The sequence below is a fragment of the Schistocerca cancellata genome, chromosome 2, assembly GCF_023864275.1.
Source record: "Schistocerca cancellata isolate TAMUIC-IGC-003103 chromosome 2, iqSchCanc2.1, whole genome shotgun sequence".
In the NCBI taxonomy this organism is placed as follows: Eukaryota; Metazoa; Arthropoda; class Insecta; order Orthoptera; family Acrididae; genus Schistocerca; species Schistocerca cancellata.
The window spans coordinates 769,426,743-769,444,716 of NC_064627.1; the positions used below are offsets into that span (position 1 = coordinate 769,426,743).

At 36.8% G+C, this 17,974-nt stretch overlaps 1 protein-coding gene across 4 annotated transcripts in view; it reads right to left on the reverse strand.

The window, feature by feature from the left end:
* LOC126162595 (prominin-like protein) overlaps positions 1 to 17,974 on the reverse strand; it is a 510,115-nt gene that overhangs the window by 118,568 nt on the left and 373,573 nt on the right. For all 4 annotated transcript variants that reach the window (XM_049919200.1, XM_049919201.1, XM_049919199.1 and 1 more), the window contains 4 exons: positions 15,717 to 15,849; positions 15,112 to 15,264; positions 7,761 to 7,970; positions 7,416 to 7,659 (listed from right to left, as the gene is read on the reverse strand). In XM_049919200.1, the coding sequence (XP_049775157.1) occupies positions 7,416 to 7,659; positions 7,761 to 7,970; positions 15,112 to 15,264; positions 15,717 to 15,849 (740 nt within the window). The remainder of the gene's footprint in view (positions 1 to 7,415; positions 7,660 to 7,760; positions 7,971 to 15,111; positions 15,265 to 15,716; positions 15,850 to 17,974) is intronic.

Sequence of the window (17,974 nt, forward strand, 5' to 3'; positions counted from 1 at the left end):
TTCCACACATCTTCGGCTGTCAGTGGTTGGATCTCATGAGCTGTCCACAATGGTTTCCTTCACTTTATAGAGTTCTGTAAGGTTTAATGCTGGGCCTTGCTGTTACTCATATATGTTAATCATCTTCCCCTTTAATACAAATCAAGCCGGGTACGTAATTTTTGCAGATCACCAAATGAGGCAGAATAAATCATTTTTGCGGATGACAAGTATTATAATGATTCCTAGTACATGCACAGCAACAGAGTAAATAGTAAATAATGTGAATAGTAGGTAACTGACCAGATCTCCGACACAATCTCTCAGCTTTAAGAAAAAACAACACACTCTATTCTGAACATAAAGATGTACAAAAGCAGTGATAAACTTAAAGAATAGGCAGGAATTGGTAATCAAGGCATACATTTTTGACCTTACAGACTGATGAGGATTCATACAGGAGTGGGGTACTAGGCCTAGGAGTATAGAGTATTTTTGGCATTTTGGAATACAAAGGGCAACTTTTTAAGCAGCCAAAAAAAGTCCAGTTCCAACCTTGGTAAAAAGCTAAGTAATATCAACTTTTAAATCATTTTCATGAAAGAAAAACACCTGACTACGTTATATTTTCTCCTTTCCCTGAATGCTAGAGGTCAGGAGGGGGTTCATGGCCCCCTTTGCCCCTGGGCATGGGTGCCCTTGATGCTCACACTCGATATCTCATAGACAACTGTTTACGCACTTAGGTATTTTAATGACAGTTCATATTTTCCCTTATGAAATATCATTACAGTTCAGAAGGAACATTGACACTGATAATTACAATACAAAAAAGAATCCCTTTATTAAATTTCATTAAAACTGTCTTTAGCTTAGAAATGGGCGAATAATGCTGCTGTCAAAATCTCTGATCACTTACCTGATCATTTTACATAAAATAATTGGCAGATTGCTTTCAGATTAATTCTGGGCAATATTTCCTATTATACAGAAGAATATTTATGAACTAGTTGTTTATCTAGCATGTGTTACAACGTACTTGTGTCATTAAACAAATTTTTTCTTGATTATGTGTACTCATCTGTAAATGTTCAGTGAGCAACCATTATATTAACACTTTGTAAAGTGATTAGTTCCATTTCATTATGTTTTGTTGCGCAATGTCGTCCACGGAACTAACAGACACATTACTGTGGTAATTCTGCGCGATGTAAAATATGTCAGTGGGGTCACAAATATCATACCTTCTCACAATGGAGAAAGTAAAAGAGGGAGGGGTGCAACAAGAGTGGCAGGTAACATACTAGAAGTGGGAACAATGAAATGATAATAATCAATTCAGTCAGTTGTTTGAAAAAATCAACACATTTGGTTTTAGTTTTATTTATCAGTCAAATTCATTTGAGGGAAACTAGTCTTCAGGAGCAACCAAATGAAAATTAATCAATTCAGTCGGTTTTAGTTTTAGGTTTCGGTTGATTCACTCAAGATTTTCAAATGAAAGCTTGACAAAGTCCATTGTAGTTTTGCATACTAACTGAATTATTCATTCTTTCTTTTCAAGTGAAACTTGTCTGTAGTTTTCTATCAGTTGAACCGTGTATTTATATTTTCATGTGAAACCACTCTTTAGCATATTAGCTGACTGAGCTACACATTCACATTCTTCTAAGTGAAACCAGTCTGTAATACTTTCATTCAGCAAACTAAAGCAGTGGTTTACTGCTGGGGTTCACAATCTCCAGGGGTAGCTCTGTCCACAGGGGGACATGAAGACACCACAAGTGACTAAGCAAAAGTTAAAACAAGCATTAAATATTTTTATTGAATTATGCACTGAATAGACCAGTTCTTCTTCTCATCATTTGAAACTGATTACTATATTGCTGTGGATTAAATTGTTCCAGATGCAATCAATATGTATCTAATTAAGCTGACGTATCATCAGAGGTACAAAGTTGAACATGAAAGTTCCCTTAAAGGTATGCATAGAAGAAATGATATTGCCAAATTTTAGTGACTATTTGCATTCTATTTTACTGAAAAGGTGTGATGGCAACCATTAAATAAAAATCATTTGAATGTATCCCATAAATTCTTGTTCAGTCATTTGTGGGTGCAAAACGTAAATATATTGTCCAGAAAATTAAATTACTGGCTTTGTACATGTAAATCATACCCATTCATACAAACCTGTTTATATTTTACAGCCTCTGAAAAGTAGCAAGTATCGTATTTCATGGGCATGAAGAAGTACTGTTCATATTCACACATTGGTATTTCTATGTCACAGTTCACCCTATCTCTATCCATCACTGTAAACAGTCTGTAACCACATTCAGACCCCTCTGGACCACTGGGAACAACAATTTGAGCAGCCTGATTCTTGACTCATTCAGTTACGAGAAGAAACATTCTGCTGTTCCGGCACTGTTAAATCATTATTGTTGACTGCACTCTGACTGCCTGTCATAACTGTTATTGTTGTTACAATATTTGCTTTTTTATTGAGTGGAATTTAGTAGCCTTTAATTAAGTTTTGTGTCCATATTTATGAATAAGCATTTACTTAATTACGAACCTTGTTGCTGGATCAAAATGCTGAAATGCTCAATGGTTTGTTAAAGGAAGTAAATGTGTGGCTGGATAAAAAGCAATCCTCAACATAAATTCAATGAAATATACAGTATCAGCAAGGTTGACTCATATTCTGAAGCGATATTACTTGCAGAAATTCAATGAAAAATGACAAACATAACAAATATTTCCCGCAGTGAGGGTACAGGGGACCTTCCAACAAGTGACAGTACATGCTTAAAAAAGTTATTCAGTCACCAAACAACTAAAAAAGTTGTATCTTATAGACCTTCTGTTCATGTCACCTCAGAATTTACCAAAAGTACACACATTCACACGCACAACTACGCGTACACCCAAACACACACTTCCGTGAATATGGTGATACTCATCAGTCTGAGGCTGAATGGCATGTACAGAGGAGAAGCCTTTCTGGAAGCCAAAGTATAACTGAGTCACAATCTTGTGCCAGTAGAAACAATTGAAGTAATGTGATAATGAGTAACACGTACTGGAACACTTTTTCTCTTGAGCTGACAGTACCAAGTTTTTATGTTACTTTTAGGAAGAGAGTGTTACACACGTCCATTACATATTTGTTTATACGGATCATTTGATGGTTATTTTTCTTTGCTACATCATATATGTCCTCATCACAGTTTCCTTTCCAATTGATTTCTACATTGATTTATGTCATGTATTTTTTAAATAATTCTCTTCAAAAGTGAACTGCTAAGTTTTTATGAAAAGTAGTTAGCAATGCAATCTCCATACACCAATATTCAAATACATGTTGCCTGTAAGACCTCACATCTCAATGCTCAAAGGAGGAACTAGTTCATTTCAAAAAGCTGAATATTCTGACAGAACTAAAACACCAGGCTGGCAGTGAAATAGTATTATCTCTACTGGGCACATCAGTTCTAACTCACAAGTAACACTACCCAAGTGCCACTCACCAATTCCAATGTACTTCAAATATGTTGAGTCTAAGTCAAAATATGGGACACGCATTTTTTTATATGTGCCCATACAGCCGTTGAAGTGATGAAAACCCTTCTGAAGAAAACACAGTTGTTATCTTTCTGAACACATATTATCAAAACAGTAGGAGATATAACAAAAATGTTGAAACACAATTTCTGTGGTTGCTACTGTACTTTACAGTGTAATCACTTCTTTACACATTTTGATATATTTCAAAACCCTCCCCTCACCTCACCTCACAACTGTTGAAATGGTACGAAGTTTGTGTGTAGTAAATCTAATAGTCTATTTAATAACAATTTTAACCATGTATGATAAAGTTATGTCGTGAAGTTACAGTAGTCGGATATACTTTGGAAGTATCTCTATACACCACTATATGCACACACTGTTCACCATATGATGCTTGTTATACACAGGGATAGTGTTGTTTGCAATTTCACAGTGCAACCATCAAAGACGGGCTTCCAAAGGACATAGTTGAAACAAAAAGGTCTCACTCTCTGACGAGTCTGGGAATAACCAACATGGAGGTGGCGAGAGGCTATTCCCGTCTTATTTTTTCATGGTCTTTGTTTTGTTTGTTTGTTTGTTTGTTTTGTTTCATTTCTTTGGTTGTTTGTTTTGCATATTACGTTTGACATCTACTTTGTTATTTTACAGTATTATTGTACTGCATTATCTTTGATAGTCAGTGCAATAATGAGGAGACATTGTTTTATCCATTGCAGATGAGGACTGCATGTACATACACATTCTGCACCACGCACATCTGAGTATTGCACAATTTACAGTATGTATTACAATTTTTAAAGCAATAGTTGACAGGTGGTTCTTATTTATAAGTTTTTTCTGTGATGTATCCACTCTTGAACCACGCATACCTAAAACATTTTCACAAATCGAGGGGATGAAAAATGATTATGAATCAAAGATTGAATTTTTGGGATATTACTCCACAGGTGCACATTTACATTATAGCTGTATAGTATTATTACATCAGAGGACTGTTTCAGAAAATTCTTACATGGTCTGAATGTGTAAACATCAGGTGGCTGGACTATGCCAGTTGTCCCAGCAGGAATCGTCATAATTTTTACGTCCTAATTACTTTCGCCTATGTTGTTAAATTTCTTTCCGTTTGTCCTGTCCAGGAATTCAAACACGGAACAGATTATTCACCAACAGTAGGTAAGTAAAGATCCACAAACCATTTAATAGCGAGACCTGATGTTAATTTACCAGATGTTGAAGCGAATGAAACAATATTATCAGTTTTGTAAATAGCTTGTTGAACAATGGGTCCAAACTGGCCACCTGTTTCCTGTAGGGTTATGAGAAAAAGGGATTGTAAAACAACACTTGCTGATAGGATAGGCTGTTTCATGTAGCTGCAGGTTCTCAAATTCAACGATTGAATGAGACATTCAATTTTTAATGTTCCTTTAAAGGATAGGGTATGATCTGTGTTTGTCTTCAAATTAAATCCAGATTGGTCTGAATTGTAAATATTGTCCTCTCCTAATGATGCAATATATGATTTTATGTTTGCCGCCAATACATTAGCATGTTCTACTAACTGTTCTTTGTTGGTTTACTGTTTTTGAGTAACAAATTCACTAATCTTTCTGGAAATAATTTTATGCCTTACAGGTCCAAGTCATGAATAGCTACTGATTTATCAATGCATTCTGGAATTGTTCCATTACACATTTGGAAATCTGTAATAATTGGCACTTCATATCCCAGCTTCAGTAACTTGTGTTCCCCATCTATATAGTGATTTTGTATCCTTAATCTTTCTGAAATTATGTTGGACTGTTTTTAAACTCTTATTCCTCTTCTTTCTGTGCCAAAACATAACTGCCTTTTTTTTTATATTCCAAATCTATTACCATTTTACTCTTCTTACTGTCTTCCATAACATCCTCACAATGCTCTTCAAAGACCTCTTCCCCTGCAACAACCTAAGGACACTTTTGTCATCATAGACCAAAGTACTTTAACTGCCTAGAAATACATCGGTGTCGATGGACCCTGTTATCAAATTCGCTAAATGTAATGTGAACAATGTTACCTCATCGGTAATGATAGAGTCAATTTTGTATTGCAGATGATCGAAGCTTTCGTGTAATAGGTGTAGTACATTCTTTGGATTCATTGTGCTGTATTGGTCTGCAAATTCTGGCTGCCAGTTCATGGGAGCAATGATTACCAAATGACAGCACGTGCACCTGTACACACGCAGTTAAAGTGCACGCATACATTAATGCATACCTATTCTACTGTCCAGCCGTCCAACACTTCCTCATTATCATGTTTCCCCCAAGTGATTCAATGTCTATACCCACACAGCCCCATGTGTATTGGTGTAAGCACGAGACGGCCATATGCACATGGGTAGACCAAGGGCATCGTGCCCTTGTCACCACCCTCTTCCTGGAGTAGGGGTCTCAATGTACATGTAGCCATAATAAGTCCATATTAAGCTTGCTATGTGCTCATAGTTACCACAGCCTTTGTAATAATTTATAGCACAGTTTGGTCTTTCCCATAATACCATCTTATGGCGATCTATCGCACATACATAGAATAAGGAAATAAGGATGTAAAATGTATAATGATTCCTGCTGTAACGCTTGGCAAAATCTGGCCACTTGATGTGTCCACATTCAGGCCACAGAAGAATTTTATAGAACAGTTCTCTGACATAACCTTACTATATGGCTATGACGCAAATTTGCACCTGCCGAATAATATCCTGAAAATTTAATGTTTGATACATAATCAGTTTTCATCCCCTTGATTTGTGAACATGTTCAGGTATGCCTAGTTCAAGTTCAGATAAATCACAGAAAAACTGATAAATGTGAGCCTCTTGTTAATTATTGCTTTAAAAATTGTGATACATGCTGTAAATTGTGCAATAATATGTTTCTGCATGCAGCACTGCTTTGCAGTGGGTAATACAGCGTCCCCTCATTATTGCAATGGCTATCAAAGATGATGCAACACAACCTAAATACTGTAAAATAACGAAGTAGATGTCAAACAACCAAAGAAATGAAACAAGACAAACAACAAACATATAAAACAAAGACCACAAAAAAACAAAATGGGAATAGCCTCTCGCCACCTCTATGTTGGTTATTCCTGGGCTCAACAGAGAGAGAGAGACCTTATTGTTTCAATTAAAATCCTTCAGAAGCTTGTCTTTTATGGTTGCATTGTGGAAATGCAAACAACACTGTCACTATATATGACAAGGGTCTTACAGTGGAAAGAGCACGCATAGAGTGGTATATACAGTTACTTCCAACTTATGTCTGACTACTGCAACGTCAGGATATAATTTTATCATATGTGGTTGAATTTGCTGTTAAATATATAATTGGATTTAAATAAACTTTTTACTGTTTCAAAAACTGTGAGTGAGGGGAGGATTCAAAACATATCAAATGTTTAAAGATGTGATGGCACAAATTGTAAAGTACAGTAGCAACCATGGAAATTATGTTTCAACATTTTTGTTATATCCCCTACCGTTTCGACAATATGTGCTCAGAAAGATGATAACTGTGTTTTCTTCGGGAGGGTTTTCATCACTTCAACGGCCATTTGGGCGTCTCATATTCTGACCTAGACTACAACATATTCGAAGTGTATGGGAATCGGTGAGTGGAACTTGAGTAGTGTTACTTGTCAATTGTTCAAAATCAGCTAATGCTCTGCAAAGCCATTACTACTGCCCATTCTTGACAAGTCATGTATTAACATAATATGTATGTTTATTCTTACACATTTCAAGAACTTTCAACAACATTCAACACACAATACAGAGAAAAAAAATGTTGTCAATGCTGCATACTTACCACAGAAGAAAATGCTGTGAAATTAATATAATTTAGTGGAGAGTTTTTTAAACTCTCAAGATCTTTTCTGGCATCTTCATCCAGTATAACAAAATTTACATCATCACCAATTTTTATGCTGTCCTCCAAGGCACGGATTTTTTCCTCAATCCTGAACTTCTCTGAAAAATTCTTAATCTCTGCTATATTTACAGCATCCAATACTCGAAGTACTCCAAACAAACTCTCATTCATATGACATGACCTAAAAGCAAATAACTTCATTGACACATTTGGTCCCTTGAATACACAAACTGACTCAAAATTTCTATTCTTGCTATGCGAACACACAAGTTTCATACTTACATTACGATAGAGCTTAGGGTAATGTTACTAGAATTGGATGGAAATATACTAGCGACATCCACATGCTTATCAATCAGTGCAAATACTTGGCTGTCCTCAGGATTTTGTAGTGTATCGCAACCTGCTCGCTGGAGTATTACTCCAACCACAAAGTGTGCTGAAGTTACCAGCATTAAAACTGTTGAGAACAGGAACATAACCCACACAGCACTGAAAAGAAAAAGGAAGAATTAAAAACAGGGTTGAATGAGATAAGAATCATCCTTTGTCAGTATGCTCTATCATTGATTTCACAGTTATTGTTGTAGATCTTCAGTGTCTAGTCTACGCTGCGCAACTCTCTTCATCTCTGCAAACTAGTACACATACATCCATTTGAATATTATTACTACATTCAAACCTCTGTCTCCCTCTCCAATTTTTACCCATTACATTTCACTCCATTACCAAATTACCTGTCGCTAGAAGGCTCAGAATATCTCCTATTAATTTATACATTCTTTTAAATCTGACTGAACTTTATCTTCATCCAAATCCTCTGCTGCATCTGTCAGAATTACTGCATTACCAGTGAACTTTAAAGATTTTATTTCTCCTCCCACAAACATTAAATCCTTTTTTTAGTTTCTCCTTAGTTCTCTTTAGTACTTTACTGTAAATTCTCAGCTAGTGCCTTCCTTTCATGTTCTCAGTTACATTTTTGTTTCTGTATAAGTTGTATCTAATCATTCACTGTATTTGATTGCTGATAATTTCCGTGTTTTGGAGAGTGAATTCCATTTAGCACTGTCAAAAGTTTTTCCTAAATTTACAAATGGTATAAATGTTGTCTGTGTTTCCACCTTCAGTGGTCATAACCTCTGCAGTCAATTAAAAAACAGTTTTTCAGTTAGACTTTTTTGTAGGTGGAAATCAAAGTGCACCAAACAAGGTGGACAAGGAAAATGTTGACCTCCCCCCCCCCCCCCCCCTCACCACCAACCCACCCAGTTATACTTGCATACCACAATATGGGTACCACTTCCCTCCTCTCCTAGCTAGGATGATCAGCTCGGAACCAATTCTTTGATTGTTGTTTTGTTTATGGTATGAAGTGTTGCACACATGTCTCAGCTGTAATAACGAATTGACACATCAATTAAAGCTGTGTAAATTAAGTCTTCATGAAAATGTACTATACTTTTTCCTTCAGATATATCCATAGTATCAACCACATTACACACCTTTAACTACTGACCACTCCAGAGCCATATTATACAATTTCAATTTTTCATCTGTGGTTGCCAATTGAGGACTCAGGATTTGAAACACAAAGAAAAAGTGCAAATGTGGTATCTAGGCCTTCATAATTTTGTTATTTTGACCAATGTACTTGATCAAAGCAAATTTTGGCTGAATACAGAAATGTTTTATTGAAACATTACATGCCTATACACCAAATGAAAAAGTCACTAACTGAAGAGATCTAACCAAGTTCCAGTCTGATAAGAGCAGACTAGGAATTGGAAGAACATGGAATAGTTATGGAGACTTCATAAACAGTTCTCTTTTTCTTACAAAGAAAATTAATAATTTCAAATTTAAAAAAAGGGTACAACTACACTATCTGCATACAAAAGTAAGAGGTACCAAAGTGTTAGCTATAGGTTTTATGAAGGTCCTGGAAAAGTTTGTGTCAAAGAAAATTTTTGGAATTCAAACGAGAACTGTGAATAAAATACTAAGATGAAAAACAATCAACTCAAACAAGTATTTTTTTCATAAAATCATATCTGTATGAGACCATTATATCTGAAATTATGTCCTTTAAATTGGATAAGTATCGGGACCTGGGTTTCAGTCTGGATCCCCCATTTTACATTCAATGCTGAGCTGCTATTCCAGAACGTGGAGAGCCTCAGCATTTCTGTTGGTGTGTAAAGCAGAATTTAAAGTAGACTGGGGTGGCAGTGAAAATCTGGTTTGAGGAGGGAGGCATGCCTGGATAATCTGTGCAGTTGTGTGGACTGCTGTGCCAAGATGGCTTAGTGGCTAATGCACCTGCCTAGTAAACAGGAGAACCCAGGTTTGATTCCCAGTCTTGGTACAAAATTTTCACTTGCAGCATCAATATATATACATAAAATGTGTAGGAGACCAATAGTGCCTCTGAAACTGTGTCACTTCAGGTGTTATTTTATTACAACCTGATTTGTTAGAAGAGAGAAATTCCTAACGTTAATTTCATTATACACAACATTATCTTCTTCATGTTCCACCAGTTCCCTTTCTTCTCTATATTGTCCCTTGTCTTCCCCTTCACCTTCCCTACAGCACCTGGTGATCACCTGATCTTTACACATTTCTGTTTATAATTTATTATAGTTTTTTCGCTAGAAATATTTAAACACGTTGGTTAAGATCAACATGCTTAAACATTTCTTAGTGAAAAAACTAGTTTCTTGACCACATCAAATTATCTTAAGCCTTGAAAGTTTTCCAATTTAGCTTTTTTTTGGAAACTCATCAATCAAGTGACAAAATACATTTACATGAAAGCAAATTCTGTGAGTGGTTGAATAATGTGTGCTACATATTTAGTTGTTATTTTCGTTCCTTCCCTTTGTGGTGTTCATTATACCTACATCTAAATCTACATACATACTCTGCAAGCTACACAGTGTGTGTGGTAGAGGGTACCCTGTAAAACTACTAGCCATTTCCTTTCCTGTTCCACTCACTGACAGAGTGGGGGACGATGACGACAACAACAACAACAGTCTATCAGGGTGTATAGATGGACAAGGGAAAAAATTCCCGGATTTACCAGTTGAAAATACAGTTTTTCCGTGTGAAATGACAGTATACTTTTCCTTGGCAGTGTAAAACTTATCAATCCTTTGAATGTTTATGGTTTTATACACGGACATAGGATTTCCTGACACTTTAGAAAACAAAACTCAGGGGAAAAAAAACACATTTTGGAAAGATCTTTGATGTGCAGCAACATGTACACTGCATATTTTCGTGTTACGAACGTATAAATTCGAATACCACCAAACACCGCATGTTACTTTCCGAAGCATTGAAATCGAGATTGCAACGCACTTTTGTAAGCCAGTTATAGCTCATTTAATGTCATCTCGCCCCAGCTGATGACAGCATAGGACACGTGATATAGTCAGATCACTCTTAAGTAGTGTGAACACACAAATAAGAAAAGTTAATGGTTTGAATTAATATACATAGTGTTGCTACAAGAAACGAAAAGCTTTCACATATAAAATTGGTCTCGAAGATTAATAAGCTGCAAAAGAAGCTAAGCTTCCACATATAATATTGACCTTTCTTCCGCATGTTACACTTTAAGATTCATCACACAAATGTGCCAGAAAATTTTTTTATAACGACATAAATGACCGATCTTCTGGGTGCGAAATTCTTCTATATGGTCGTCCTCAAAGAGTTGATTTTTAAATGACAGTCAAACGCTCTGTGATTTAAGAAATTCATCTTACATTTTCGCACGTAGTTCATCTTGCATAAAATAAAATTTACTTTGAAAGTAACACTTTTCAAACCACCATTTGCAATATGTTCCCGTGACCTGTTAGAAATTGGTTCATTTCAGCATTACCAGGGAGCGCCAGATAACAGCCATCACTGTACTTGCGCAGCTACGATGACGCAGGAAGCCCGTATGTTCATACATGTAAAAAAATTAAAAGATCTTGCATTATGTCATAAAAGAAAAAAGACATTGGAGGATACTTCAAGAGTGCTTCGGCTTAAAGTGCACATTCGTATGTCCAGATTCGGATGTAAATTTTCTTGAATTATCTCATGTTTGGTTCTTTATTATGGCCTAATGCCATACAAGGTAGAAGATGGAACATGTGCACTTGAAATGCAGCGAACAGTTGAAACTAGCCAACAGCGTGAAAGAAAAACTTTGTTTCAAATAAATTGACTGCTTCAGTGGAAAAGATTAATAAAAGCCAAATCTCTTTAGCAAACCGACTAAAATAACTTCATTGTTATGCAAGACGATTAAGGCTTGACTGTCAAAAAGGTTGAAATAAAACTTGAAATTAATAACATATTTTAGCCTTCTGTAATTATGAGGAGTTGGAGTGTTGGAAGGAAGAGACCAAACAGCGAGGCCATCGGTCTCATCAGATTAGGGAAGGACGAGGAAGGAAGTCGGCCGTACCCTTTCAAAGGAACCATCCTGGCATTTGCCTGGAGAGATTTAGAGTGTAATTATGTGAACATGTTTTAATTCATTTGATAGCTTCCGGCCACAGAAATCCGTTTTCTTTTCATTTAATGTGACAGCAATAAATGAAGAGGGAACAGCAAAAACAGAACTCTGAGCATCAGCCCCGAATCTAAGATATTTCCAAACTGGAGCAATACTAGATGGAGGCGCCCAGCCACATATCTGTAGCCAGAAGCGGGAGAAGATACTACTCATACGCGACTCAACTGCACATGCACAAGAGCCCACCCGCATCTGCTGAAAAGAATCTAATGTAAAGAGCTGCCAAGTCACGCTCATTGGAGGCAATGTGTTGTTAGGAAGCATTGCATAGTCTTCCTAAAGCCTTTGACACACTTTGCTGTTGGCAGATGGTTGTATGAGCACTGTGTTTTTTTGTTGTATATGGCACATTTTCTTTGCCACTTAAGTTTTATTTTCTTTTTTTTCTCTCGTTCATGTTTTGTTGCAGCAGTATTATTCTGCAGATACGGGATACTGTAATATCCTTTGTTGGAGTATTGGTTCTTACCACTCAAAATCACAAAAATTTAACTGAAAACTAAAACAATGAAAAATTTCTGGAATTCTAAAAAATTTCCGGGTTTTTCCCAGTTTTCTCCCAGATGAAAAAATTCCCGGGTTTTTCCCAGATCTCCCGGTTGTCCCGGGTCGTATACACCCTGGAAATGTATGTTGGCAACAGTAGGATCATTCTGTAGTCAGCTTAAAATGACAGTACTTTAAATTTTCTCAATAATGTTCTTCCAAAAGAATGTTGTCTTCCCTCTAGGGATTCTCATTTTAGTTCCAGAACCATCACTGTGACACTTGTGTGTTGTTTTAACCTGGTGGTAACAAATCAAGCAGCCTGCCTCTGAATTGCTTCAATATCTTCCTTTAATTCAGATCCCAAACACTCAAGCAGTACTCAAGAATAGGTCACACTAGCATTCTATATGTGGTCTCCTTTACAGATGACTCACACTTTCTTAAAATTCTCCCAATAAACTTAAGTTGATAACTTGTCTTCCTTACCACAATCCTCACCTGCTTGTTCCATTTCATTCTGCTTTGCAATGTTACACCCAGATATTTAAATGTGTGACTGTATCAAGAAGGACACTACTAATGCTGTACCCAAATATTGCAGGTTTGTTTTTCCTACTGATTAGCATTAACTTACATTTTTACTATGTTTAGAGCCAGTTGCCATTCATCACATCAACTAAACATTTTGTTTAAATCATTTTGTACCATAGTACAGTCACCCACCTTTGACACCTCCATGTACACCACAGCATCATCAGCAAAGAACTGCCTACTGCTAGTCAAACTTCCAGTCAGGTCATGTATGTAATAAAGAAAATAATAGGAGTCCAGTCACACTTCACTGGGGCACTCCAGGTGACACCCTTGTCTCCGATGAACACTTGTTGCTGAGGTATTCCCCAAGGAAGTATTGTTCCTGATCTATATTAACGACACAGGAGGCAATCTGAGTAGCCCTCTAAGGTTGTTTGGAGATGATGGTGTCATTTACCGTCTTGTAAAGTCATCAGATGACCAAAACAAATTGCAAAATGGTTTAGATAAGATATCTGTATGGTGCGAAAAGTGGCAACTGACCCTGAATAAAGAAAAGTGTATGAAGTTATTCACATGAGTATTAAAAGAAATCTGCTAAATTTTGATTATGTGATAAGTCACACACATCCGAAGGCTGTAAATTCAACTAAATACTTAGGGATTACAATTACAAATAACCTAAATTGGAAAGATCACATAGATAATGTTGTGGATAGAGCAAACCAAAGACTGTGATTCATTGGCAGAACACTTAGAAGGCCCAACAGTCTACTAAAGAGACTGTTTACACCATGCTTGTCCGCCCTATTCTGGAGTATTGCTGTGTGGTGTGGGATCCGCATGAGGTGGGACTGATGGATGACATCAAAAAGTTCAAAGGAGGGCAGTTCATTTTCTGTTATTGTGAAATAGGGGAGATAGTGCTACAGTCATGATGTGTGAACTGGAGTGGCAATCATTAAAAAAAAGGTGTTTTAGGTTGCAGCGGGATCTTTTTATGAAATTTCAATCACCGGTTTTCTCCTCCGATTGCAAAACCATTCTTTTGGTACCCACCTACATAAGGAGAAATGATCATCACAATAAAATAAGAGAAATCAGGGCTTGCACAGAAAAATTTAAGTGTTTGTTTTTCCCACACGCCATTCGAAAGTGGAACGGTAGAGAGACAACTTGAAGGTGGTTCATCAAACCCTGCCAGGCACTTTATTTTGAATAGCAGAGTAATCATGTAGATGTAGATGTAGAGGACAACATACTGTGTTCTATTACTTAAGAAGTCTTCAAGCCACTCACATATCTGGGAACCTATTCCATACGCTTCTACCTTCGTTAAAAGTCTGCAGTGGGGTACTGTGACAAATGCTTTTCAGAAATCTTGCAATATGGAATCTGCCTGTTGCCCTTCATCCACAGTTCACAGAGTATCATGTGAGAAAGGGCAAGCTGAGTTCCACACAAGCAATTCTTTCTAAAAGCATGGTGATTCATGGTCGGTCTCTAGGAAATTTATTATATTCCAACTCAGAATATGTTCTAGAATTCTGTAGCAAACTGATGTTAAGAATACTGGTCTGCAAGTTTTCAGCTCCGTTCTTTTACCCTTCTTATATAGAGGAGTCAGCTGCACTTTCTCCACTCACTTGGGACTGTTTTCCAAATTTCCAGAGTCACAATTAAATTAAGCATTATTTTCTTTTTCTAGCTCCAAAAGAAGAGTTATTACAAAAACAGTTGTCAAATAATTAAAATGTAAGCTGTTGCTTTAAAATTCATAAATTAACTAATTTGGAATATGACAGAGAGAAATTATATATTATATCTGCATGCAGTATCTTACTCGCAAGGGAAGTCCTATCCTCTATAATATAGTACTTCTATAAAAAGCACACCAGTGTAATACAGCAAAAATTAAAACGCAGGGTATTTGTGATCGTATATGTTATGCTATGAAATTTACGATGTGTTATTGTCTGTGTAACAAGACAAATAAAAGAAAATTTTAATTATTGTGTTACTTACAGTTTTAAGAAACTTGCACCAGTGCCTTTGTTACAACAATCTTCATTGAACATGGCGTCAGGTCGTTTGCCACAAAAACCATAAAAAAGTCCCAGTGTCATACACAGCAATACTACAAGTACCACTGAACTCACAGATATGTCAATGTAGTATCTAGAAAACATCATGAGGTGCCACATTTAATTATAATTTTTAAACTTCAGTTACAGATAAAATCCACTTTAACTTAATAAGAAAGAGCTGACTAAGCTATTGCGTGCATTAACACAGTAATCAGTACAAGAAAACAAGTCATAACAGTTACAAATTAGAAGGGGTTATATTATTTAATAAAAATTTCCCACATCCCCTTTCAAAAGAACTCTCAGTCAGTGCACTCCCCATGTTGATAAAATACAGTCTTAACATGACATTTCCTTTATCCTCCTCAAGAACCAATTTTTAATTTAATGCTTTTTGGGAGTTGTTTCCTTTACTTTGAGTAGTTATTAATCCAGTTCAATTCATTACATTCAATGCATGCAGTATTTGAACTCACTTTGGTCTGTTTTCTTAGGTATTAATAACAAAGAAGTTAGAAATGGTAACTTAGAAGAATAAAATACCTGTATCGGCTGTAATCATCAATTCCCTTTTGCAAATTATTGGTAATAGGTTTTCTTACACTATTATTAATCTCATCATTAAGTTTCTCGACCATTTTTGAAATTTTGTCAGCTTTATCCTGAATAGCAACACCTGCAAAGAAAATAAAAATGACTTTGGTTTAGGAGTGCCCCCCCCCCCCTCTCTCTCTCTCTCTCTCTCTCTCTCTCTCTCTCTCTCTCTCTCTCTCTCTCTCTCTGTGTGTGTGTGTGTGTGTGTGTGTGTGTGTGTGTGTGTGCTGGATTGGGGGGGGGGGGGTGGTGGTGGTGTTACACGATACACATGCAGGTGTATATGGAACAGCTTGGAAGAACATTCCTGCATTATAGCAGACTGCCTTTCATATTTAATATGACACACATTTACAAGTTAGACATTTGACATCTGTATTAAGTGCTAGAGTTAAGAGGCACTACATGTTACACTACAGTACCCAATGAAGCATGGAAATACTTACACCGATGTAACAAAAGTTGTGGGATGCCCATATATAGATGACGGTAGTATTGCATCACGTATACTACGTATAAAAGGGCAGTGCATTGGTGAGGCTGTCATTTTTACTCAGGTGATTCAAGCGAAAGGTTTCGGACATGATTATGGCCATACAATGGGAATTAACAGACTCTGAATGCGGAATGATAGTTGGAGCTAGAAGCTTGGGACATTCCATTACGGAAATCATTATGAAATTATTTATTATGAGACCCACAATGTCAACAATACCAAATTTCAGCCATTACCTATCACCACGAACAAGGCAGCAGCTGATGGTCCTCACTTAACGACAAGGAGATGCAGCGTTTTGCATACAGTTGTTAGAGTTAACAGACAAACAACACTGTGTGGAATGACAGCAGAAATCAATGTGGGACATACAAAGAATGTATCTGTTCGAGCAGTGTGGCAAAATTTGGCTTGAATGATCTATGCCAGCAGACAACCAAAGCAAGTGCCTTTGTTAACAGCATGGCATCACCTGCAGCACCTCTCCTTGGCATGTGACCACATCGGTTGGACTCTACATAAATGGAAAACAGTGGATTGGTCACATGAGTCCCGATTGCAGTTGGTAAGACATGATGGTGGGGTTCGAGTGTGGTGCAGATCCCATGAAACCATAAGACATTGGTTGTCAGCAAGGCATTGTGCTTGCTGGTGGTGGCTCCATAATACTGTGGGCTGTGTTTCTTTGGCCCAACTGAACTGATCACTGACTGGAAATGGTTATGTTCGGTTACTTGGAGACCATTTTCAGCCATTCATGGACTTCATGTTCACAAACAATGATGGAATTTTTGTGGATGGCAATGTGCCATGTCATGAGCCACAATTGTTCATGATGGTTTGATGAGCATTCTGGACAATTTGAGTGAATGATTTGGCCACCAATCAAGTATTATGGGATATAACTGAGAGGTCAGTTCATGCAGAAAATCCTGCATTGGAAACACTTAATGGCAATAGAGACAGTATACCTCAATATTACTGCAGGGGACTTCTGACAAATTGTTGAATCCATTCAAAGTCAAGCTGCTGACTATGAAGCACAAAAGGAGGTCTGACACGTTATTAGGAGGAATCCCATGACTTTTGTCATCTCAGTGTTAAGTATAGAGAGGTAGGATATTCAAAATCAACTTTCACCATCCTTTGCAGCGTAAAGTATTAGGATATTCCAAATTTACTTTCACAATCCTTCGAAATTTCAATTAAACAGAAATATTTTCAAAAACAAACTATGACATCTACTAGTTGGGAAGAGAAGCCAGGTGTCTATCAGAATAATAATGACACTGAGACACCTGATGGATTTTAGTATCAAAATTATTCCTATGCAGTTACACAATGGCCATAAAGTCATGTTAGGAATATTGTCTTTCCTTCTGCGTGGACATCACAGCCTCAATAAATATTAGCAAGGACATCTTTCCACCTGGCTGAATAAATTACAGCCTGACAGAATGATGTCTTGCCTGAACTCTATGAACAGAATCGAGCATACAAGTTGCACAAAATAAGGTGAAAAATATTGTTTCGGTGCACAAGTTTATAGCATTTTTCCTTAAGATTCAGGGTGTATACGTGGACAAGGAAAAAAAATCCCCAGATTTTTCCCGGTTAAAAATACACTTTCTCCTGGTTGAAAATACACTTTTTCAGTGTTAAGTAACAGTATACTGTTCCTCAGCACTGTGAAACTCATCAGTCCTATGGT